A 26,306-nucleotide genomic window follows, 5' to 3' on the forward strand; every position below is an offset into this window, starting at 1 on the left:
CTCTGTACCCTAGGTTAAGAGCAGTCATACAGGCAGGATTCCATGGGTGAGTTCTCTTTCTTTCGCAAAGTCAAATGTGTGGTTTCAGAATCAAACTCGCAGGTAAGCAGAAGAAAACAGGACCCAGGCCAGTGTTTGGGGTTGGCTGGCCCCTGTGGAAAATGTCTTTCCTGTATGGAGCTGCTCTTGGCCGTTATAAGCTCCTAACTTGTGATGCCCTAGATTAAATTTACAAGGTCATTGCAAAGCATATGGCTCAAAACAAGCACAGGAGAGATATGTTTGAACACGGTCATTCATCTTAAGGTAAGGTCTCATTTGGAAATTGTAATCCCATTTTATTTCATCTTTCATGTACTTTTTGGAATAATTCTTTTTTGGATCATTTCCGTTGTTGGATAAGCACGCGTTTCATGTCACACTTAAGCCAGTTGTCCAGTGCCAGGCTCCTCCTTTTGGTTCACTGTGCGGGAGTGCAGGATTGGAAGCTTGCTCTCGACACCACAGTATGTATCTAATAGACAAAACTTATGGTTTTATTCTCTGCTCTATTAAAGACTCAGGGAATGACCTTGAAAATATTACTTAATTCCTTTATGCCTCATTACCCTCCCATTTATAAAACAGATCGGCATAGAGTCCTGGCGCGCCCAGGCTGCTCGCTCCAGGGCTGCTCGTGTGCTTCTGAACTTTTTGCTTCGTGCCAAGAAGAAACAGAATCAGTGGCAGCATTGCAGGGGACTCCAGGTGGAAGCTTCCCCTGGTTGTACCAAAAAAATATATATATATTTTTCCTATTGAAAGGTACAATTTATCTTTCACATAACTAACTGAGCACATTAGAAATCATATATGTATGTGGATTAACAGTTTTTCCTCATACTAATTCGGCCAGTAACACTTACTTTACACGTGACTCAGTCCCTTGGTTTTTCAAGTCCCACATTCTTCTAATTATTAGAGACTCCAGTTTTCAAATTTGCCTAATATGTTAACTGATGTGGTCAATTAAAATTTTAAATTGGAAGTTTTTTTGGTGACCAATATAAGCCATACTTTTTTTTGTTTGTTTTTTTGCATGAAATCCTGTGTGTTGAAGACATTGGTTTTAAATCTTGTTCAGGCTTAATGGCAAGAGGTGAAGTCTTAGGTGGCGAAGGCGGGTTTCTTGCACCCAGATTAGGCTCATCATCTATTCTGAGCTTGTTTATTCCTAAATCGTTCTGTAGTAACTATAACAACTTTAATTTAATGATGTATCTGTGCAGCGTGATACAGATTGAAATATATAAAATCAGAATTCAAGACATTATTCAGTTTTCTCTAGGTACTTACACAGTGATTAAATCATGACCAGGTATATGCACTCTTGAAAATAAAACCTATAAATTAATTTCTGATTAATATTCTTCATCCTATTTGTTCAATGAAACTTTAATCCTATGTTCAAAGTTCAGAGAGATTTAAAAAAAGAGAACAGTTAATTAAGAGACTTCTTTTTTCTCAATTGTGCAAATTATATGTGTGGTACACAGAAATTAGATAATGATTTTCCAATAAGATGATGTGTAGATTTGTTATTCTAAATTGAAATTCAGTCACTTGTACAATTTAAATTTAGCATCATTCTGAGAGTAATTACTGTTTCATAAAAGCAGTCTATCAGGCGGCATTTCCTCATGCAGAAGCCATGCACAGGCAGAAAGTCACAGGGGAACAGGGGCTGAATCCATGCAAACAAAAGATTCTTACAAACCCCGGCATCGTTGTCTTCGGTGGAATTATTGACATCAACAAGTACCAGTAGCCACTTGTTTCTTAATTAACTTAATAAATGACTAATTGATCTGGTAAGTCAATGATTCCGGCAAAACAAACGCTCACACAATGACAAGACCAACTCAGTAACCACATAACAGACAGAATAGGTTAAACATTATCAATTCACTTGCTACTTCATTCATTCATTCTTTCAACAAAGAAGTATTGAGACACTGGTTAGTAAGAAAAACTCTTAACCAAGGCATCAGGGCCAGTCAGTAAGAGAAATCATTAAAAATTAGAGAGTCATTTTGAAAATAAATGATTCTGATGTATTTGTACTGTGTTCACTAATCTTTTAGGACTTAGTTATTTATTTAAATATGGGTCGGCTCGAAGGAGTGTTAGATGAGCATTCTTGCAGACCCCTCCCTCACCCAGTCTCCCCACATTGCATCATTTACGATTTCCAATTGCCGGTTATTTAAAGTAAATGAAAAAAAATCTAAGATACTTGTGGAGCATTTTGAAAGAAGAATCCTTCTAGATGTTTATCATTTATCCCTAGCCCTTTATAGTCATCACATCTAAAATTAATTCCACAGCATCTGTAGATGGATTATCTTAAAGGGGTTTCACCAAAGCAATCATTAAAAAAAGCCTTTTATTCTTGATTCAGTTATACTCATCAGTTTATATATGTTTGATTAAAGAACATAATCACAAGATAAAATGGAATGAATGAGTTTGGAAAACAGCACAGCTACCTGCTGGTGAGTTCCTCCCCAGCCGGTGAAGGCTGAGGGCCCCAGGGGGCTTTGGAGTGGAAAACTGACCGCAAGTGCAGAAGGGACCAGTCAGCAAGGGTTGCAGAATAGAGCCAGTTAAAAGAGCATCTAGAATATGTCCTGGCCATTGTGCTAGGCACTGGGACACTAAAATAATAAGCACGCTGACGGCATTCTGACTTGTAAACCTTCCCTCTTTACGGCAAAGATCCACACTTTGTAAATCCAATCTCTACATTCATCATTTTCCCCTGAGGCATCTCCAAAGTGGGAAGAGACCATTTCCTATTTGTCTTTTGTGTCCAATACTCAATACCTAGTACTTAGACGTGGCACATTTTTTGATCAGTTAATTATTTTTAAATTAATGAACTAGTTTTTAAATTGTTATCAGCATTGAGGCATCCTACAGATTTGTAGGACAGTATTGTGGTTGGGAACCATAGGCTGTATGGCTTTACACAATAGCTCTTCCCTTGATCCCTTAGGGAGGTAATCTCTCGGGACCTCAGTTTCATCATCTGGGAAATGGGGTTAATAATGGAAGTGCCGAAAAGGGTTGTTGTGTTAATTGAGTCAGTCAATACTGGTGAAGAGCTTAGAAGAGTGTCTGGTACACAGTATGCTTTAATATCATAATGATACTGTCTTATAAAAATATTTGTTTAATTGTAACTCACAGTTTTAACTATAACTTCATAGCTATTTCCTCATTTTCATAACCATCCGTTTATAGATAATATTCTTTTGTGTACCTGGTAGGATAAGTATGACACTGATATACATTTTTAATTGCTTTTTCATCTAAGAAACACAGAAATTAATTGATAGAAACTTTATTGTAGGAAAGACAAATATAAAAGAAAATTTTTGTAGTTGAATATTTATGGTTTTTCTAACCAAAATTCATGTACCTACAGTGTTTACATAATTGAGATTTTTTAATAACTATCATGTTGGTTTATCTTTGGGTAGTGTTTTTTTTTTAATCTTTTGGACATTTGTATATAAAAAATTAAATTTCGAGTGCTTGTTACTATGCTTTTAATAACCGCTGCAGGTTAATAAGGTTTTGACATTAGCTAGAACTTAAAACCCTTCTTTTCCCTTTTAAAAATAATGTCCTTGATTGAATATTCATCTGTCAATCATCGTTTGGAGATAGTGAAAGTTTGTCAATAATATAGAGACATAAAAAGGCAGATTATAATCAAGTTTACTCTTAGATCTCTCCCTCCAGAAAGACCAATAAAAACACCAAAATATTGCCACATAAAAGATACAAAATTTCTACCTAAGTAATAGAAATTTTATTTTTCTTTCTGGACATAAAAACCACAGTTTCTTTTTATGTTATGTTCATTTTCTTTAAATTTGTTTATGTATTTGAACTCCTATAATTGACTAATTTTGTAACAAGTATTAACACATTTGGTATTTTTCAGGAATAATTTGTATGTCAGAGAGTGGTAACTACTGGTCATGGGAGATACTGTAAATATTTAGGAAAAGAAGAAAGAAAAAAGTAGAAAGTGGGACGCCTAATGCTAGAAAGAGACTTTCTCATACATAGAAGGAATTAACTGCGAAAGAAGTTAGTTTTAAAAATAAGTTAGAAAAGTGGTACAAATGAATTTTAAAATGTTAAGTATTATCATTTTTAGATCGGCAGCGTGTCAGAGCTGTACCAAACCTATTTATTTACTCATATCTGAGATTTAAAATATACTGTGATCACATACAATAACAAACACATAGATAAATTTCTTTTCAAACAGCTTTGCTAAAATTTGCCCTTGGAGATTTGAACCAAGCTTATTAGTCTCTTAGAACATGATAGACTTTATAACATTAAAAAATGTTGGCATAATGGTGACTTTAAAAAAAATGACATCCTATTTTCAAGATCTCAAGAGTAACTAGACTCTTAGTGACAAAAGCTGAGGATTTATTTAAAATTCCAAAAAAAAAAAAAGAAAAAAAACTTCCCTGAAACTGATGAGTGTTTTTTGTAATCAGATCTGTAATGTAAATATTACGTTCAAACATTGAGAATCCTGAGGTCTCATCAAAAGGATAAATGACAAGATGCCAAATATTTGGGTTAAAATCCTCGGCCGCTGTTGACTTCTGGCCTCTGAGACTGGACTTGCAGTTTATTGTTTCTGAGTCTCCTTGTTCTCCACTTATGAAATGAAATTATTAGTAATTACTGTATGCACTTGCTGTGAGGGTAGGGGTTTCTATCTGTAATCTTGGTACAATGGATAAAGTACTGTAAGAGAAATAGTAACACCATGCAGAAAGCTACAGAGTGAAAGATGACTCATGTTTCTCTGTGGTTGGAACCTCTTTTTGTCTGATGGATTTATTCCACAGTTTAAAGTATAATTTTATGGGCACAGACACTGAATAGGTAATTTTTCCCAAAGAAGACATATAAATAGCCAACAAGTACATGAAAAGGTGCAAGACACCCCCAGTCACCTGGGAAATGTAAACCAAAACCCCAAGGTAGCACTCCCCACTGTCAGAATGGCCTTCATCAAAGAGACAAGAGATGATAAGTACAGGTGAGGATGTGGGGAAAAGGGAATTCTTGTGCACTGCTGGTGGGAGTAGAATGTGGTGCAGCCACTATGGAAAGCAGTATGGACAGTCCTCAGAAAGTTAAAAATAGAACTACCTTATGATCCGGCAATCCCAGTTCTGGGTATTTATCAGGAAATGAAAATGAGATTGAAGAGATATCTGCTCTCCCTTGTTCACTGAAGCATTATTCACAGTAGCCAAGATGAGAAGACAACCTAAGTGCCCATCAACAGATGAATGGATAAAGAAGATGTGGTCCATACATACAATGGAATATTACTCAGCCATGAAAAAGAAGAGAATCTTACCATTGCAACAACATAGATGAGAGTATTACGCTAAGTGACAAAAACAAACGCTGTGTGATATCACTTACATGTGGAATCTAAAAAAAAGAAACCCAAATCATAGAAACAGAGCCTGGAAAACAGAAGAATTGACAAAAGTAGGGTTAGGGATTGATAATCACTTTTTCATTCATCTGTTTAAAATATTCTTTGATCGCATAGCAGAATATTTAAACGACCAAGGTGTAATATTTAATGAATATATAAATAAAAAAAAGAAAAGTTCTTAGCTGTTTAACCTCCACGAGTAAATGAAAACCTCTTGCACATGTATAATTTAAATTTAACTCTAAGCAAAGTTTTACTTTTCTCTTGAGATTGTGTATTGTCTAATTATGTCACTTACAAATGAGAAATTTCTTGTCTGTGGCTATAAAAATGACAACATACCTTGGCAACTTCCCAAAGTTATCATGGCTCTCTTCAGTTTTTGTTTTATTTTTGTTCTTTTAAGGGCCAGGAAAGAGATTTATTTTTGAAATTTCCAAGTTCGTGCTAACAATTAAAATTGTATAAGGATAGTTGAAACTCTGTGTTCTCTACTTAAATTTAGAACACTGATGACAGTTTCCATGCTGTGATGGGTTAAAATACTGGCTAAGGAAAACAGATATCTATTTACAGGGTGAAATTCTGTCCTTGACTGCTCATTGATGGTAATTCTGGAAAACAAAGTGTGTGGTTGAGCTCCAGTATCTTGAGAAGTTGTGAAGAAGTGGCAGATGCGTATTTGGAATCAATATGGAGGCAAATTGCCATTATTTGAGTGGACACTTTCATGTGCTATGAAGTGAGACCTTGTTGCAGGCCAGCATGTGGCTGGTGTTTGGGGACTTTCTCTTTAGTAGACTGTGACAGTTGGGACTTGACAACTTGTAAGTTGTTGTGGACCGGCTTTGGAGCATGATTTTTTTTTTTTTGTATCAGATTTTATCGTGTCAATCTGTGATTAAATAGAGAAATACAAAATGGAAATTTGTTTTAAATGTTATTAGGGAGACTCTTTTGGAAGACAGGTTGTTTTTGTTTACAAGCTTAGACACTGCTGTTTAGACTCTTGCACAGATACAGTGTAGGAGGTGGATGGATGGTTAAGTCTTTAGAAACTGCTGCGGGGAACTCCAGTGCCTGGGACATTGGCAGTGACCTCATGTTCTGGGAAGCCAGTGTGTGTGACGAGCACTGAATTACGAGCTGTGCTAGGCATATTTCTCTGAAATTTCAGCCGAAATGGTTGTATTATTTTATAGATATATTATATTACATAGCTACATAATAATACAATTATTATTTAATGAATATATATTATATTATGTACATTCTCTTTATTGTGGAATGCATTAGAACTTCCCCTCCTATTGGGGGAGTCAAATGTAAGACACCGTGTCTGTTTCAGTTTCTGTTGAGCTTACCGTGATGGATCTGTAAATTGCAGAGTCTGAGACTATTTCTCTGGTATAAAGAGGAATGTCTGTGTAGCCCAGTAAACCCATGACAGCAGTTAGCACGTATTTTTGGTGTGTCTAGGAGAGCTAGGATGGTTACTGATTCCAGAAGTGGGTCACTATCTGTTTTTTTGGTAAAGATGAGCCCTAAAGTTTTATATTGTTTTTATTATAATCATTAATTTCATCCAGGTGTATTTCCACTTAAATGTAGACACAGGTGTGATTAGTAGAAATATACATGGTTTGGTGACTTTAATATTGTATATTGCCCAAACTCATTAATTTTAATATTTCTGTTTTATAAACCCATGAAGATTTATAGGACATTTGTGTACCAGTTGCTGTTGTAACCGTAAGATTCCTTGGCAATTTTAAATAGAGCTGATGATGCATTATAAATTGCTGCATACTAAATGGTTTTCATTATAACTTATTCAATAAGCATTTAATGATGCCAGCTCTTCACTTGGCACTGTTCTAGGCACTGAGGTTATAAATATGAATAAAACACTTTCTGTGCTCAAAGAATTCATGGTCTAATTAGGAGAAGTATACTGTGAAATATATGGTGTTTCCAGAAATCTAGAATGTTGAGCAAGTATGTCCTTGATTTAATGACACTCTCAGTTGCAAGTGACACAAAACCCATCCCCAGTGACATAAAGGAAAAGGGTGCCAGCAGTCGTGTAAAGAAGCATCCCAATTTTAAAAACATTCAAAGCTTTTAAAAATCCCAGAAGAGGTAAGATCCCTGACGGCTCATTGTGATAAATGCACTGCTTGAGGAAGTGATTCAGGTGGTGGAGTGTTTCCGAATGGCTGCAGAGGAAGAAAGGCAGGTGGGGGGCTAGGAAAGAGGAAAAGAGGTTGAGATGATGAGAGCACACAGGAAGAGAAATCTGTGTGTGCGGTTTGGTGGGATCAGACGTCTTTGGAACTGTACGAAGCTTGGTGCATCTCAGTGTGAGGTGTGAGGGCAGAAGCCACAGGGCTTGAGCATGGATGTGTGTGCGCTGGCCAGAGCAGAGACAGTCTCAGACATCATGCAGGGGAGGTGCCACTCCTGCCTCCAGGTCACTGGTCTCCAAGCTCTTTTGTCTCCATCAATTTAGTGGGTAACCACTCAGAATTTTTTTTTTAATGAAATTGAGTAAAATAGAAGAGAAAAAAAGTGCATCATCTGTTTTAAGGCTTTATAGTCCCTGAAATCGTGTTTCCGTTAAGATGTGTGAGTCATGATAGAAAATACATTTCCTATCTCAAAAGACTTTTGGAAACCTCTGTTCCAGGTATTGGGACCCACTCAAATAAATTTAAAAAGAAGGGCATGTCATAATCAGACTGCTGGTGAGAAAATTGACTCCCCCAATAAACAGAGCAGAGAGTTCATTGCAGGAAGGCACGATTTATTGCTGGCAAGAGAGGCAGTTTGGACAGTTTCTGTGACTGTCCAGGCAAGAGATGAGGGGTCACGCTGAATTTAGTGCATTTGTGGGGTTTTCAGGGAGACATTTGTAATAGATAGTGGGATATTTTGATGTTAGGTGTGGAATCCCAGCAAGAGGTAAACGTCTGAGTCATTATTTGCACACTCAGTCTCAGGTGTGCCTGGCTCTGCCAAGGAGAGATGTGGATGGTGTTACGTGAGACAAAAACAGCAGAGGGGGAATGCTTAGAAACTCACATGTAAAACAGAGGCTTTCAATCTTGGTGTCCTGGCCCCCTGGGGTTCCACGAACAGTTGTAGAGAATGTCTCAAGTCATTTGTTATTAATGGAATAAATGCTGCAAACCATTTATTTGATTAAATCACCAAGTTTAAGATCAAGATTGTTAACAAATTCCAGATCATCGCCAAATTTCTTACCATTTTCTTCCAGCATAGCAGCTACCCCCAGTTTCCCGCCCTCTCTGAGTTTCCAGGCTCAGCCCAGATGCTGCCTGACTCCCAGCGCAGTTCCCCCTTCCTCCTTCACTTTATAGATTTATTCTGACCCTTTCCTCTGCTTTCACTAGTCAAACCCCCACCTCCCTTCAGCTTTTCTTCTCACTGGGTCGGTTCTATGGGGACCCTGCTTCCCGCTGAGGGATCTGTCAGATCTCACCTTCACACTCTTACCTGCCGGGAGACACCCCTCCAGGTGGCTGAGGCCCCTGTCCCTGGCTGCACTGCTGTGTGGGCTCCGGCATCTCAGGTCACAAACTCGGCTGGGGCAGGGCTGAGGAGGGACAGCCTCTCACCCTCGTCTGCTGACTTGTGGTTCACAGGTGCCACCTTCTCCACACTTTTTTAAGACATATGTTCATTAAGACTAGATGAAGATGCTTGAGATGATGCTTGAGAAGTCAGGACAGTGAGTTACCAAGAGAAGACAGCCAGGAGCAGACCCCCGTCTGTCCTCAGTGACCTCACTCTGCTGGAACTCGTCTGCGCATGTGCCTCTCCCACGTGTGAGCGCGGCTCTTCCCCCTTGCTCCGTCGTCTCCAGAGAAGCTTTTTTACCTTCTGACGTAATTTGTCGTTAAGAATAATAGTTCGGGTGGGCCTTACATCTGTGGTGATATTTAGCTTGGTCCCAACCTCCTCAGCAATTATTAGCAACAGATTTCCTCCCCCCCCCCCACTCCCCCCCCCCGTGTAAGTTTCCACCTCCTACCGTTCCCGCTTCTCTGAGCGGAGGTGGAACAGACCCCTCGTGCTTGGCAGGTGGACTCAGTGCTCAGATCCCGGCAGCTCTGCCCCTGCCATCATGTCTTCCCCCCCTGGCAACAAGTGCCCTGTGTCCCTGACTTCCTGGGCGTCTGACACACTACCCCCAGCTTAGCAGGTGGAACTGGACTTTCCTCCACCTCCTGGCTTTGCCGGCTGGTGCCCCAGTAGTCGCATGGTCTGAGTATGGCTTTCCGTGCTTCTTCCCGTCCTTGCGTCATGCTCTCCCTAAGTTTTGCCAGATTCTGTTTCCAAGTTGCGAGTTAAAAGTATCAAGTCTCAGAGGCCCCTGAGCCTGCTCAATCACTGATTATACCTTAGAAGCCAGCAACCCAGAGTGTACATTCTCGGGCAGTGGACTGAGGCAAAAGCCTTGCACTAGTCCTAGGATTTTGGAAAAGCAGCTTTCTTGAGTCAAAATAAAAAGATGTCATTGCAGATGTCATTTAGAGAAATTCTCCTAATTTAAAGCCCATTTTACTTATGTTACATGCTCTGGTAAGCAACCACTATTGACTTTATGTGCATAGTTCATGCATTAACTCAACAAATATTTATTAACTGGCTGCTGTGTATTAGATACTGAGCTAAATGTTGGAAATTGAACATAGACTAAGACAGATTGAGTTTCTGCCCTAATTGTATTGAGTTTTGACAAACATTAATGATGATATTATCTATATCATTAGGACAAGCTGTGGTTTTTCATTTCTCTTTAAAGGGAAGAAGCAAGGATGGGTATATTTTTATGTGTGCAAAGTGCATCTGAGAGACAATGATGCTATGCCTGTTTCTCTTGGTAGTGACACGTCAGTTACAAATAAAGAACTGCAATTTTGATGACGAGATTGATTACACAGATGAGATGTTCAGTATTGTTATTCAGGTCACTAGTTTATACTGATACACACATTCTCTGCATGATAATGTTAATAAGATGTTTATGGCTGTTGTTCAATTTTGCAGAACCATAATCTTTTAAACGTTGCCTGTGGAGTGGAAGGTTATAAAAATGCAGGATGTTAAGTTATATTTCATTTGAAAACATTAAGTTGCATATGCATTATATATATGTATATATGATAATATTTGGAGTATTCTAGTAGCAAATTTCATTATTTACTTGGGGCCTAAGGTGATGGTGAATTATGAAAGTGATGCCTAATGATGGGGGTAAAGCTGAAAGTGTAAAACAGAGGGTTTCAGTCCTGGTGTCCTGGCTCCCTTGCTTGATCATTTGGTGTGAACTTTAAGAAGTCAAGAAAGTTAGCATCAGAGAGTCTGGAATTGAAGTCATCGGCTCAAGGGAAGAAGAGTTAAGTTCTAGAAGTTTCTAGCAACTGCAAAGTAAAAAATGAAAAGAGACCACGACCAGAAGGGGGAACAAAGACTTGACATGTGGTATTTAGAAGTCACCGGTCGTTGCGTTCCCTAATTCACACCAGGGTGTGGCTTCTGGCTAGAGCTGCTGTCCCCTGCCCGCATGTCAGTAGCGAGGAAGAGTCACAGGTCAATGTATTTCGGGTTATACATTGTCAGACCAGGTCACCTTCCCCTGCCCCAAATCTGCCCCACCTCCAGTGTCAACATCTTGGCTGATGGCTGCTCAGACCAAATCCTGGAATCATCTGGACTCCTCTGTCTTATGTACCATCTATGCAATCTGTCAGAAATCCTGGCAGTTCTCACTTCAAAATATAATTATAACTTGACCTCTTCTCCCATCCTGTTACCCAGAATTAAACTTGAAGATGAAAGATTACATGAAATCATTGACTACTGGGTGTAGAGCAAGACCATTCATAGAACATTCTGCAGTCATTGAAATCTTCTGTATTTTCCGTGTCCAGTACAGTAGCCACTTGGCCACATGTGGCTGTTGAGCACTTGAAATGTGAATAGTGCAACTACTGAACTGGCTTTTTTAATCCTATTAAAATCTAAATAGCCACATGTTGCCAGGAGCTCCAACACTGATCCGTGCGAGTCTAGCTAACAAAATACTTGGGGAGACTCACGGTGTGCAAGGGCTTTGGAGAGTCTGGAATTCGAAGCAGGTGGGACTTGCTGTCTTGGGAGGAAGAAGCAGCGGATCTCCGTGATAGCAGAGCATGAGGGCCTTTGGAGTCACGGAACGGGAGGAGAGACGAAAGGATGAGAAGTCGTGGACCACAGATTGAGGGTAGGCAGCTCAGGAGGAGGAGAGACCATTCATGGCCAAACGAATTTCCTGCTGAATCGGAGAGAAGGAGTTCAAGTAATGGTGGCACCAGAATTCCGGGCGGGTCACCGAACTGGATGATCGTATCACACAGGAGCTCATCAGTTATTTTTTGAAGATAGCCTTATTTTGATGTCAGAGTCATCAGTTGCTGGGCAGAAGTGGTTAAGGAAGGAACACGTTCAAATTACAAAATAAAGTAAGAATTTATTTTCCTTCTGCGTGACCGAGGTGAATAAAATAGAACGTTGAATGTGGTCCTTGAATTGAGAGCAAGAGAACTCAGCCTTCCTAAATGCCAAGTTGATTTTCACGTGTTACCAAGTATACCATAGAATCATAGGGACTCACGTTTGGGAAATAAAAGTTTAGAATATTCATTGGGACCTCATCAAATCTTACTACCTATGGATAGAAGAGTTCACGCTGAAAAAGAGTCTCTGTGTGTGGGTGTCGTCTGAGCCAGGTTTTCCTGAGTTCCTTATTACACTGTCTGTGAAAATCGTGCTGCTGCGGATGCTCTTCAGTTAGTGCTTTGTTCTCCGGGCTTATTTCTGAGCGGCGGGGCACGTCTCTGTCGGCACTGGTTTAGCCAGGTGTGCCGACTTGAAGCAGCACGTGCCTCGCCCTGACACCTGTGGCCCATCTGCGATGACCGCGTTGGCCGAGAGCGCCACTAAACAGCACCGTCCCGCTGCGTTCGGTCCCCGAGCCTCCCGTGCACCCCGTGGGGATTAAAGGGATGGAGGGGGAGAGCAGTCTGAGCTTGTTTGTCTCCGTCTGTTCGGGCTGCCAGGACAAGACATCACAGACTGGGTGGCTTAAACAACGGACATTTGTTTCTTCACAGTTCTGGAGCCCAGAAGTCCACGGTCAAGGTGCTGGCAGTGGTTTTTGGTGAGAACCCTCTTCTTGGTGGCCGGCCTTTTCTCTGTGTCCTCACAGGGTAGAGGGAAGAAGCTCTGGTGTGTCTTCCTCTTCTTGGAAAGACACCAGTCCTGCCGGATTGGGACTCCACTCCTGTGACCTCGTGTAACATTAATTACCTCCCCAAAGGCCCCATCTCCAAATGCAGTCACGTTGGGAGTTTGGGCCCGTGGATTTGGGGGCTGGGGTGCGGTGAGGGAGCGGGGTACAGTCCCCCATCTCTCTGCTCCTGGGTGTGAGTGCGTAGGCGGCGTGACACGGGCCCAGGAAAGGCTGACTGGGTTGCTCTGTGTTTTCTGGACCTAGAACCCGTTAGTAGCCGGTTCTGCTAAGGAATGAGCCACCTAAAATTTGACCCTAATCTTCCCTCGTGTTGTCTCTTTTCCTCATGTTGAAGTTGCGTCTGCGAACCATGCTGTTCGGGTGTTTGTAGCTTATTTAAGTATGTAAGGAAAGACTTCTTACACAGTAATTGTGTGCAGGGTCTGAAGAGGTGCTGTACGTAGGGTGAACACACATTTTCTACGGCAAAATATCCCTGGTACTTGTCGTAAAATAAAAACGAAGTCAAAGAGATGAGGCTTTCTACGTCAAGTTGGTGACAGCAGGAGAGGATAAGAAGGACCAGTATTCTTATCCTTGTGGGAGGGGACATTCCTGTGACACTGCTAATGGGCAGATAGGTTGGACCAGCCTGGCAGCAAGTTTGGCGTTGGCTCTCAACAGTCAGAAACATGGGTTGGTTTCTCATTCTATCAAATAACACTTCTATGAATTTATCTGTTAAAAATGTCAAAAATGGGGTAAAATTACAAACAAAAGATAGGTGAATTCTGATGCCTTCAATTATTGAATACTAACTTTATACTATGTTTAAAATATTATATTAATATGTTATATTATATTATGTTTAATAATATAGATATAATAATGTTTAATAAAATTTTATTATTTAACATAATACTGTTGAAAACATGAAACACTTTTTGCTGCCTAAGAAATAGTTCACAGTGTGTTTCTGAGCAAAAAAATTTTTTAAATCAAAAGCATGACATTAATACTCCATTATGCAAAATTCGTCATGCAAAATGAGTTAAATCAGGAGAAAAAAAATTGCAGCAGAAACCCCAAGTGCCAAAGTTAATATACTTACCTGGGAGAGTGGAATTTCTAACATTGCTTTTCCTTTTTTTTTTCTTTTTTTTCTTTTTGAGTCTCTCCATTTCCCAGATTTCCTGGATTTAGCACAGATTAACTAGTGATTTTTAATGGATTAGCTCTATTTAAGACTAAAGTACTTAACCACAGACTGCAGAGTCAGAAGGCCAAAGGCCTTGTATGCATGCCTTTATGCATACCATCCATCCGTTCAGCAACCCAGAGCTTGGTTCTGGCAGTGTCTACGCAGCTCTCCCTCTGCTCTGGAAGCTCTGAGCTAAGATGGTTAGGAGTGGAAGCTGACAGTCTTTAGCATCCATACATGGTGATGACCAATGGTGAAGTTAAATCTGGACGTTAGAAATGATGAACCACGGAAATTATTCCAAATCATTTTCACTAGAACAGAGGGGTTGCCGTGGGTGGCACTTGCTCTGTGTGGTGGGGTGAGCCTTGAAGATTTCACTTCTCTTATTATTGCTGTAAGAAGAAAGGGGGGTAAACAGACCGAATTATTCCTTATACTTTGTGGGTCAAAGTTGTCAAGTGCCTAAGGATAGATCTTGTTTCATTGCCTATTCGATCCCATATTTTATTATGACAGGTTACTGTCATATTTTTTAAGAGTTACATTTGATAAACATTGATGTGTGGACAGCATTTAGAAGGCAATACTTACGGGAAAGAGGCTGACACAGCAAAGCACACTGAAATAGGAATAAAAGGAAGAAAGCTTGAGTTCTAGGCTCATTTCTGGTGCTTAATACCTTTGTGGTCTTACACAATTTCTCTGTCAAAAAATTATGTTGATAATAACACGGACCCAGAGCTTGAATTCTAGTCGGCCCAATAAAATTTAGAAAACACGAAGTGAAAAGAATAATTTGAGAGATGTAAGCATCCTTTCTCAGCTTAAGGCTATTCTTATGTAGCGTTCCCTTTGGAAGCCACTGCAGTGGAGACGGGTGGGGACGCAAGATCAAGGGGGTCTCCCTCTGACCAGAGATGACCTTGCACCCAAGAGCTGCCATTTTCCTTTCTTCTTTCTTTCTGCCCCATCCACTTCTCCCATCTCCCAGACCTCCTCTCAGTAGAAAGACGCGGCTTTCAGGCTAGTTACCTGGCACAGCATTTGTTGATCTGTGGACCTACATCCTTGTAATTACAGGCTTTGATCAAATAAGAAAACCACATATGAAAGTACATCGAATACACAAATGCAGTTTATTTTTAACTTCCCAACCCCAACTCCATAATTACCTAGACCTCCTTCTTTGGTCCTGTTGGTATCCATCACCTAAATATACTTTCAGCTTGTTAGCCATGTCGCATTTTGCCCAATTATATTCAACTTGATCCTTATTCTTTGCCCACATTCGGCTTGCTAAGGTAATTCCGCCAAACCCTCTGATATATTCTGTTTGTAACAGATTTATTTTTTTCAATGATATTCTCATCCCCATCTTATGAGGAACTTACTTCAAAAAATAAAAACAAATCAAAACTCAGTTGTAAAGTCCAATGAGAGCATTAGGTAGCCATAGCCACTTTTTTTTTGTTGCTGTTGTTTTTTTTTTTTGTTTTGTTTTGTTTTCTTTTCTTTTTACATTTTTTATTGATTCATAATCATTTTACAGTGTTGTGTCAAATTCCAGTGTTCAGCACAATTTTTCACTCATTCATGGACATATACACACTCATTGTCACATTTTTTTCTCTGTGATTTATCATAACGTTTTGTGTATATTTCCCATAGCCACTTTTTGTCACACATTTTAAGGGAAATTGTGTACTAGAAACCTTTGGGTTTCCATATCCCTAAGTGATTAACTAAATGTAGCTAATAACATAATAAAAGGGCTGCTAAAAGAATTATGTTGCTTTGGGTGAAACCCAGGATGCGCAGATCCAGTATGATAGGAAATACCTTTTAACGTTCACACAGCGCTGGTTCCTGAAAGGATGTGTACAATAATAGCTTAAGGCAAGAGAATAGCCTTTATTTACTTCCAGCCTTTTATTTGAATAGTGGTTTTCTCGTGCCTTGGAAAAACTGCCCTCAGTTAATCATTACCTCTGCTGATGACCACTGCTGGGTAATGTATGTAACAACGGCTCCAGCCTTCCTTATTTGTGTGAGAAAGACAAGCACATAGAGCCAAAGATACATTCGAGAGCCCTGCTTTTAACCCGTGTGTGTGTGGCCATTGATGAACGAGGCTGGTGTTATTTGAGTTTCTCCTTTCTTTCCTAAATGAACTCGGACAGAATAAACTGTGACAAGTGAGTCTTGTCAGCTGTAAGGACCTTTTGTCTGCTGTTGGTCACAGAGTAAGAACCTGGCAAATATTTGCGCAGTAGGCTCGCCAGTTACTACATTTTACATCCCAGCTGAGCTTCTTAGGTCGACTATGGGATTTCTAAATTACTTGTAATTTATTGATCAATTACTTTGTGTGATTTCCAAATAAAGGGGGTTGTCAGTAGGTTTTTTGTTTGTTTGTTTCAGGTGAAAATGGATCAATGCACAAGTAATACATTTATCTAAAAGATACAGAGTGTCGTTTGACTGGCCTGTTTTTAGACCCATATGTCTTTATCTTTTTACGCTCTTATAGCCTAACTGGCCTTTTCCATCTCATCGTTTCTTCCTCCACTTGGTCGGGGTGGATAGAGGAGAAACCGTCTATTTGCTTGTTTCCCCTTCCTCAGTGATGTCATGTCCTCTCTTTGTAGGTGACACTTATCCCTTTGCTGAAGTGTCTTGCTTAGAGTTGCCTGGTACTTATGAGTGTTTTCGGTGACAACACCCAACTGCATTGAGTGTGTCCTCTCGCTTTGCAGGAGCTATGCCTGTCCCAGACCAGCCTTCGTCAGCCTCCGACAAGACCAGCTCCGTCAGCCCTGGCCTCCCCACCTCCAATGGAGACGGCTCGGAAACGGAAACCACCTCCGCCATCCTCGCCTCGGTCAAAGAACAGGTAGAAACAGTCCACTTTCATGACATACGTGTGAGGACATTTTAAAACCTCTTCTTTCTGGATGAAAGATGGTGATTCAATACTGTTGGAAGGAAAATCATGATTTTCTAGCAGAGTGTTGGTATTCATTATAAAAGTACTATCAAAATAGGATTACAATAGCTTTTGACTCCAGGTTTTATTCAAGATTTAGGCAGTTTTCCTTGAAAAAATATTCTAAAGGAACAAAACCAAAAATTGCAATCAAAATTCTTATAGGTGAAGTTTTGGCCAATTCATTGATGGACCTGACACTTAATACTGCTCAATGTGTAATCCAAATATATGGTCTTTAGAAAATCTAGAGTCTAATAAAATTTCAAAATATATCCATGATGCTAAAAAATTAGTGTGAGTGGGGGCAGATGAGTATTGTGCTGGGACAAAGCATATTGGTTTCCCCAGTGTTTCTGAGATGGTCCTGGAAGAATTCATGTCAGAACTTTTCCTGTAAAGCTAATTAATGTCTGAATGATTCTTCCGCCATACACCCCCCCCTTTTTTTTGCTGTAAAAATGGAGAAGTAAATAAAATCTGAAGTCTTAGATTTAAAAGTAATTTTTTTATGTAATTCATGTTTCTTGTAAATAAAAGGTGGTAAATAATTTTTAAAAGCTGGAAAATCAAGATTTTAAAATTCATTTCTTTTTCTTATCATGTGCTGGAATATAAAATTAGTATTCATTTTTTTTTGTAGTGCAGAAGCATCTTGTGTTTGAGTTATACGATAAAGGATGCTGAATCAGCAACAGTGGTGGGGGTGGGAGTGACATAACTTCCTTGACTCCAGGAACATCTCAACAGAAGCAATAGATGAAATGGGGCGATTAAGTTCTCAAACAGGAGAAATGCTCCAGGCTTCCTAGAGGACACTGGTTCTGTTTAGTAGATGGAGACTGATTTAGGTAAAGATGGGCGGTCAAGTAATGAAGAGTAGCTAAGGGAGGATCCATTGACAGAAAGGATCAAGGGAGGTATCAGTCTGAAGTGTGCCGCCGGGTCCGAAGGGGTGGAGCCAAATAGGTGCGTGAAGGAGAGTTGGGTAGATTGGCTGGATAATCTAGTTTGTGAAAGTGATAAGTAAGCAGGCAATTGGGTCGAGGCCTAGGCTGTATTGCTTGATTGGTTTGCTTCCTAAAGCTTACCTAGGAGTTTTCTGACTATTTCTAAGGGGAAATGGAAAGGAGCAGAAGTTCCAGCCACTCTCCCCACTCCAGATACTGCTTTGTTATATGGCTGGGTTGGGTCATGATTTTTTATCCTGGCATGGTCTGAAAATCTTCCCAGGCTACTGGCTTTAGAGCAGTGGCAAAATGAAGTCAGGAGGAGTAAATATACTGAGACAACCAGACTTGTCTGATGAAAACTATAATATTTTATTAAAGTACATTAAAGAATTCGGAATAAAGGACAGGATGCCATGGTCCTGTGTAGGAAAGCTTGATATCATAACAATATCACTCTCCCCCAATTTAATATAAAATGTAGGCTGTTGTAATCAGAATTCTGGGGCTGATTATTTCTTTGGCGAACTGGATCAAACTACTTTCAAGATTGATCATATGGAAGCATTATTAAATATATGAGAATTGCAGGGAAAATTTTTATAGAAATAGTTGACCTTACCAAACACACTAATTATAGTGGTGCCAAGTGGGCCCTAAATAGAAAGAATGATCTCTCTAGGACATTATTGAAGATTCAGAACAGATCCAGATATATATAGGAGCCCAGTTCATGTTAAGTACTTCAGTTCAGCACAAAGCGGTGGTTGGAATGGTGTCAGCATAGCTGCCTAACGATCTGGAAGAAAATTAAGGCCCTTAACTCACAATATATTCAGAAATAAACCTCAGAGGGAGAGCAGGTAACTGTAAAAAGAAAACTATAGACACATTAGGAAAAACACTGGGAAAATATTCAGATGAACTCGAGGTGGAGAAGGCTTTTGAGAACCTTCTCAAAAGGCTTTTGGGAAATGCAGAAGACATACATGAATGGTCGGCGCCGTTGGCCGTGTGAACACCAACAATAACAGCAAGGACTAATTCAGCATAAAAAAGTCTGGAGTAGGCCAAGAGGAAATATGTGCCACAAGTGTGACAAAATGTTGATATAATTAATATATTAAGACTTCCTAATGTTGAGAAAAAGAGGAATAAAAGAATCGAAAACTAGGCAAAAATATATATCTATATATATATCAACGGGCAACTCAAAGAAGAAAAAATGCAAACAACCAGTAAATGTATGCAAATACTTTTTGCCCTAACGTACTCATCAAGGACATAAAGTTCAAAATGAGGCATGATTTTCTTTAATATACAAAATAGACGAACATTAAAAAATAACACCAATTGTAAGCTTGCTATAGCTAAATTTTGAGGAAATTCACATTCTTTTTCATTCCAAATAGGAATGTGCATTCCTATAATCTTTTTGTAAAATGATGTGTTGCTGTGAATGTTTGAAAGTTCCATAGCCTTTGGTTAGTCATTCTTAGGCATTATGTTCTGTAGAAATGAATGGCCTAGAATATGAGATTTCATGTATATAAGTATTTAGTGCAGGATTATTTGAAATAGAAAAATTGAAGGAACAATACTGATTGAAGAAGACTTGTAAAACTGGTATATCCTTTCTATAAAATCCTTCATATAAAAGCTATATCCTTTCTAAGCAGTTATTAATAAAAATGAGTTGGAGCTATATAGCTAAACTTTAAAAAAAATCCATGAAGATTTTAGAAAGGAGATGACATAGTATTGTATTATCCTGTTTTTAAAAAACAAAGTAGTAAATCTGTTTTTTCTTTGCACATTTTTCTGAGTCTCTAGAAAAGTGTAGAAGGAAATAAGTCAAACTTTTAGATTGGGTACCATCTGTGTCTACAATTAGACAGAGGTGGGAGTGAACAGAGGGCGTAGAGGATGAAGGAAAGTAGCAAAAACGGGAAAAATAATTGGGAGACTGGAATACATGTTAGTTGGGTTTGGATCGTAGGAAATAGTCCTTCAGCTGAAACAGTGGTGTCTGGAGTTGAGAGAGTTGATAAGCTACTTAAAGAAAAAATGCATTACTGTGAATAAAATGATCCCACGGAATCTTTGATGAGAATTTGATAGAAACTTATTGTGAAGAGTTTTTTTTTTCAATTATTAAAATAAATTCATTGATCATCCTTTGGATAGCAAAGGTGAGATTCTTTGTGGCAGATAAGGAATGTGAGGAGGAATGAAAATCTCTTGGGAAGCTGAGGGTGGGAGGCTCAAATCAGAGATGCAGGTATCAGGGCCCATGTGTGTTGTCACCAGTTTGAAGGCAGAAATCAACAAGCAGCCAGGTCCCCGCGCTTCCTTGGTGTAGCCTCGTCCCAGCTACCGATCTCTTCCTTCACTGGGAAATTTGTGTTCTAAATTAGTCTTAAAACTTTATTCTCCACTTTTTCTCGGGTATAGACTCTCCTTTATGGAGTTAAAACTAAGTTAAATATGTATTTTTTTAAATTAGCTGAGATTAAGAAAAAGTGACTTTAAAAATTAATACCATGATTCTTAATAATTATCTGCATGATACATTTATAAATCTTTCACCTAAAGAATATAGTTTGCCCCTGATCCTCTTTAGGTGCTAATGAGAACTACTTTTCTTGAGTAAAAATCCTATTTATTAATTTAGATTCAAGCAAAAGTTTTTTATAGCATCACACTTACATGCACTCTAGTCCTGGCTCCTTGGAGGTCAGTTCCACAGGAAAGAAGTGATTCTTTTATCATAGCAGGCATATCTTCTGAGCTGACTGCCATGTAGTAGGTTATATCATTTAATTACTCAGTCATTAAACATACAGGGCACCTTATATAGGCAAATCACAATAAAGGGTAATAATGGAGATACATCTCTAAAGAAAACTCAGTCTAATAGGAGTTCCTTGGAGTAAGTTGTTGATGAGACTAAGAACACAAGTTCTTAGGCTGATAGTTGACATTGCATAGACATAAATTCTAGTTTACAGCCAGCTGTGGCAAATCCTGAACCATGAAACACGTCCCACATAGTGTGTCTGGTGTGCCTGAGACATTTGTAAGCTGAGCCCCAAAGTGCATGAACACGGCAGCCATGGATTGCTCAGTGAAAAGGTGTTCGTTGACTTTTTTCCTTAGTTCTAATTTCCCGTCTTGAATGCTTTTAAACTGGGGTATTTTATACTTTAATATGAACATAAATAGAGCCATGCTTTATGCTCTCCCTTTGGGTAATTTTCTGTATTTCAGACTCATGTCTCTTTTCCAACAGTTACAAAGTCTCCCGTCCTGTGGGACTCTAAGAGGGAGGCGCCCAGTCCCCACTTCCTCTCCTGGCTGTGACTGCCCTTCACCAGAAGAGGAAGAGGGTGCAGAGATTGGGCCTGTGGTTATTCTGGTCATGTCATTTGAACAAATAATGGAGAGAGGAGACTGATAACTATCCATCACAAAGACGAGCCAAAATGATGTGTTAGCTCAAGGGAAGAGAAGGGTTGAGGGAGCGATTCATTTTTAAGGACGGGGGAATCTTGCTGTGATGATAGCAGTGACCCATTAGAGGACAAGTGAATGATGCTTGAGAGAGCAGGCGTCGTTTTAGGTCGTGAGAGTGAGGGGATCTGGTGCTCCAGCGGAGGGAATGGTTTTTGAAACAGAGACAGTTCATCCAGGAGAACAGGAGGGAGGCAGAGTGCATGGTTGCAGGTAGGCTGCCAGCGTGGTTCTGGAAATGTGTGTGTTTCTCTTTGGCTGTCCTCAGGTGGGCACAGGCAGCTTGTTTTGAGTTGGAGCCTGGTTGGGGGTCTGTGGAGAGTTGGGCTGAGCCGAGGGGGAGGGGAAGGCACTGGATATGATGGATGCAAGAAAGTGATGATACTGATGGATCTTGGAATAGATGCTGAGTGAAATGGGGTAGAACCCAGAAAAATGGGTAGGGACTGTGGAGTCACAGAGTGAATAACTACCGATGGTGATGGCATGAGAATCATCTGCTTACAGTGAGAATCTGAAGGTAGTTATTGCTAATGTCGAGACCTAGGTGATGACTCTGGAAATAAGATCAAACAAGAAAGGAGAGAGTGGGCTGACAGTTGACTACGAAAGTTGCCCTGAGGATGAGAACAGGGCAGCAGTAAGAGAGTGGGCAGTGGCTCAAATCCCCCATTACCAGAGAGGAGAGACCCAAGGCGGCCTCCTGACCGCAGGAAATTCAATCACATTGCTTATGATTCGCCTGAGAGTAACCATCCTGGTCTTTTTTTCATGCTGTCATTTTTTTTTGAAGTGTTACCGTGTTGGTCTGTACTATTAGACAAGAATTTACATTCACTCACACTGTGTAATGCTGATCTTTGTATTTTATCTGAAATCACTATGTGTACTGCTTTGCTCTTAAGAAAACCACGACTTTCCTAAAAATGTACTTGTTTTGAAATGTATTTCTTTTCCTTCAGTTGATCAATGTTTTTTCATCTGATCGTCACGTACTTCCGAATTTGGCATCTAAAGGATCTTCTTACATGAGCTAGAAGAGTTATGGCGACCTTTTAAAACCTTTAGAGTTCATAGAGTTCATTGATGTTTGTAAAATATTATAGCTCAGATAAATGTGGTTTTTTGTAATGGTTCTACCAGCCAAGTACATTTAATATTGAATAGATTAAATAGAAATTTCTTGGTGTATAACTGTATATACAAATGTGTCATTTTGTTTCATTTATTCAGTAGTAATTGTCATATATCTAAAGTGTGTCAAAATTGGGCTTCCCCTGGGAGATACACAGATTTGGAGTTTGCTTGCAAGTACTTAGGAATGAAGTTAAAAATATAGGACAAACCTGTATGAAAAGGTATAAATTATTCAGAAGTTGTAGGTGAAATTTTAAGGAAACCCTCCTGTCAATTTATTACAAAACTCCAAATGATTTATACTAGTAAAAACATTCCTGAAAACTGATAGTGTTTATAACCTTAGATACTCTATTACTAGAGTAATTTCTCTTGTTCTATAAATTCTGCAAGGATTGGAAATTATAATCTTGATTTTAGAGGGAATTTTTAGTACTATTATTCAGGATATCAATGATGTAGTAAAACAGAATTCTCTTCCATTAATCATTCTTGTTATTATACTTAATATAGGGAAATAGGAGTAAAGGAATTTTTGAGCTCCCATTATGGGCAAAACTATAGCACAGAGTGTTTGAACCATATGAAGATAATAAGAAAGCATTTAAAAGTAATTTTAAGAGATTCATCTTACATAAAATCTAAAAAAAATGGGATCATTTACACTGATTCGTGTGAGGACAGCATGCCTTTATTTTTATAAACTGTCTACAGTTATAATTTTAAAATTGCATAGCTCTGTATAACAAAAATGTTATTGGGAAGGAGCACATTATAAAATGCTCCTTTAATTGGTGTTTTCCCAGTGCCACATGTCACTGTGAAATCTTTCAGTATTATTAGTGTTACACAATGTGCAACAATAGTTTCTGATAATACAACGTGGAAAATGACCTACGAAACTAATCTGTTTCCAAACTGTATTTTGGGAAAGCATTTTTGGAAAGTAATGACAAAATTATCATTCATGAGAAAGAGGAAATTAAAACATCTTTAGGAGAGGTCAAGAAGATAGAGAAGGATTATCTGCCAAGACTAGCGAGCCTTGCGTTCGTTTAGTTAGAGGAGAAGAGAATTAGATGATAGTGCCTCAAGTTGAACTTTCTCTACGTATCAAAATTAAAATGAGAATTGATTGATGATTTGAAAATGTATTGCTTGTTTGAAACCAGATAGAGATTGGCAGTGGGAAAAAAAAAGCATAATTTCCCCCTCATTTTCATTGCTAGAACATGGACTGTGTTAGGAGCAGTGCAATGTTTCGGCATGTGGATGAAGATAGGAAAGCACAAACCAGGAATCTGTAGACCTGGGTCCTGGTGGATGGTATTTAACAGGGTGAGAGCAGAGCCAGAGTCAGCAAGAATCAGAAAGCCGTGTAAATATCATGCACACAGGCTGGGAGGTGGAGATAGATAGTGACCAGACTGGGTGTTAGACTTCCGCGGGGCAAGGAAAGCAAACGTGGGGTGGGTATGTAGGGTAACGAAGTTCCCAGGAGGATGGAAAGGGATGGTCCTGTGACAGCGGGCTGGTGGGACCCTGGGTTTGAAGTGAGTTTGTTTCTTTGTGGATCATGGATCTTTTGCATCACAATAATGATGGTTGAAACTAGAGATCAAGGAACAGCAAGGGTCATAAGCTGTCTGTGTAAGATTTGGGGAATCCGTGCTAGGAGTTCTGGTCAGGGCTGAATAATTCTGGAAGTGAGGACAGAGCACCCCCTTCTCTTCCTCCACTCCACCCCCCGCCACACTGCGTCTTGTGTATTCTGTTCTTGCCTGTAAGTTATTTTGACGCTTTCCCCAAACTTAATTTTTTCCCTTCACATTTTACTTTGTAACTCATCACAAGACACATCTTTTTTAATAACGCCTCAGACTCTATTCTAAGAATTAATTCGCTTACTTGCTGTCTGCTCTATCCCTTTGAAGGTTTTAGTTGTTCAGTTTTGGGGAGACTGACGGCTATCATGGGAAAAATAAAAGTGGAGGAACCTTTTCTATGCAAAATTAGAAGGTAGGCTTGTGGGGTTTGTAATATGACATTATAGTGCATTTTTAGTGTCTCCTGTTTATCAGTAGGATTCATGACTAAATATTAATATGTGAAATCACATTGAATGTTTTACATGCGATGTTTTAATATTTTTCAATGAATTTTCCCTTGTAAAATGATTCATGCACATTGTGCAAAGTTTAAAAAAAAACTCAGAAAGGAATAAAGATGCAGATTTTATTTGAGAATAACACTGCAGCTGGAGATCGTTGCAAGTATTTGGTAAGATTTCCTATGACTACTTAATTATTTGTACAAATTTTTATTTACCTTTATATTTTATTTTAACATTTAACATTATATCAAGAGTATCTTTTATGTCACTAAATACTATTTTAAGACATTTTTCAAATGACTTTATAAATATATATATAGTGAATTATTTAATATTATACTTTTATTGAACGTTTCCATCTTAGTCGAGCTCTTAGGGTGATTCAGTTTTCTCAGATTAAAAAAAAAAGTTCATGTCATACTTCCTCGTGCATAAATCACTGGGTCTACTTTGACAGAGGCTGCCTGGAGCAAAATTTCGAGACAGCGTTTAAAGACCCTTACAAACTCTCTGAGCAACAATGTCATAATTAATTACTGATAAGAACCACAGGCACGACACATGAAGCAGGAACTCCTGGGGTCTAATAGGCAGTGCCCTGTGCAGTGGTTTGGACACAACAGGAAATAAACAAATGGAATGTTCTAGAGGGAGTAAATGGGGAAAAGCATGTTTAGCATTCAGAGCAACTGAAGCAAATATGGTAGAAGTGGGCAAGATAAACACAGGACTTACCACAGGACAGGGAAACAATGTTAAATAATATCTTAAAATAACAGAAACAGGTTTTAAAAGGACAGCTGTTAAATTTCTTTCAATTTTACATATTTTAGTACAATACATATGATGTATTTCTTTCAAAATCTCTATAGAAAACTTATTTCATCATACATATAATTAAATAATGACTTTTTTTCCTGTAGTGATTATTTTGTTCCATATTTTCAATTTATGACCAGAGAAACTCAAACTTTAAAAAATACTCAGTTTATCTACCGTATCAGAAACTGCTAGAGAATTGAAATGAGACACTAGCTTGTTTTTCTCTGTGGCCAAGGTTTTGCTGGTGTCCCTGCCTGTCTTGCTCTTATTTAACTTGGAAAAGGGAGATGGGTCATTTCACATCAATTTGATCTGCAGCATGATTTTGGAATCGGAAGGAATCGTTAATAAGATTCCAAACAGAATTCAGTGAATGTACACAGCCCTGTGTTAGTTAATGTCTGTAGAGAAGATGCGGGTTAAGTACCACAAAACTGCTTTCCTGGAGCATTCCTGCTTCTGAGAGCCAGTGGTTTGGACGCACTTATCTCTGGCGTGCATCAGCCACACAGGTAAACATGCCCCAGGGCAACCCATTGATCTTGTTCAAGTTGCTGTTATTCAGCTGCAGTCACTAGAGGAGGCAGCAGGTTCATGCCCTGGGCTCTAAAGGAGCCGGCCAGAGTAATGCTGCCTAGAAAAGTGAGGGCCAGCACCTCCTTTTTCACTGATGACAGGTTCTGACTTTCACATTCTACTCCCCGCCTCTGGAAGCAGCTGATCTACTTGCCTAATAAACAGGGGA

At 39.2% G+C, this 26,306-nt stretch overlaps 1 protein-coding gene across 2 annotated transcripts in view; it reads left to right on the forward strand.

The window, feature by feature from the left end:
- Positions 1-26,306, forward strand: part of CTNND2 (catenin delta 2) — an 875,933-nt gene that overhangs the window by 128,714 nt on the left and 720,913 nt on the right. For both annotated transcript variants that reach the window (XM_015251739.3, XM_072958848.1), the window contains exon 2: positions 16,797-16,933. In XM_015251739.3, coding sequence (XP_015107225.2) covers positions 16,797-16,933 — 137 coding nt within the window. The remainder of the gene's footprint in view (positions 1-16,796; positions 16,934-26,306) is intronic.

The sequence above is a fragment of the Vicugna pacos genome, chromosome 3, assembly GCF_048564905.1.
Source record: "Vicugna pacos chromosome 3, VicPac4, whole genome shotgun sequence".
In the NCBI taxonomy this organism is placed as follows: domain Eukaryota; kingdom Metazoa; phylum Chordata; class Mammalia; order Artiodactyla; family Camelidae; genus Vicugna; species Vicugna pacos.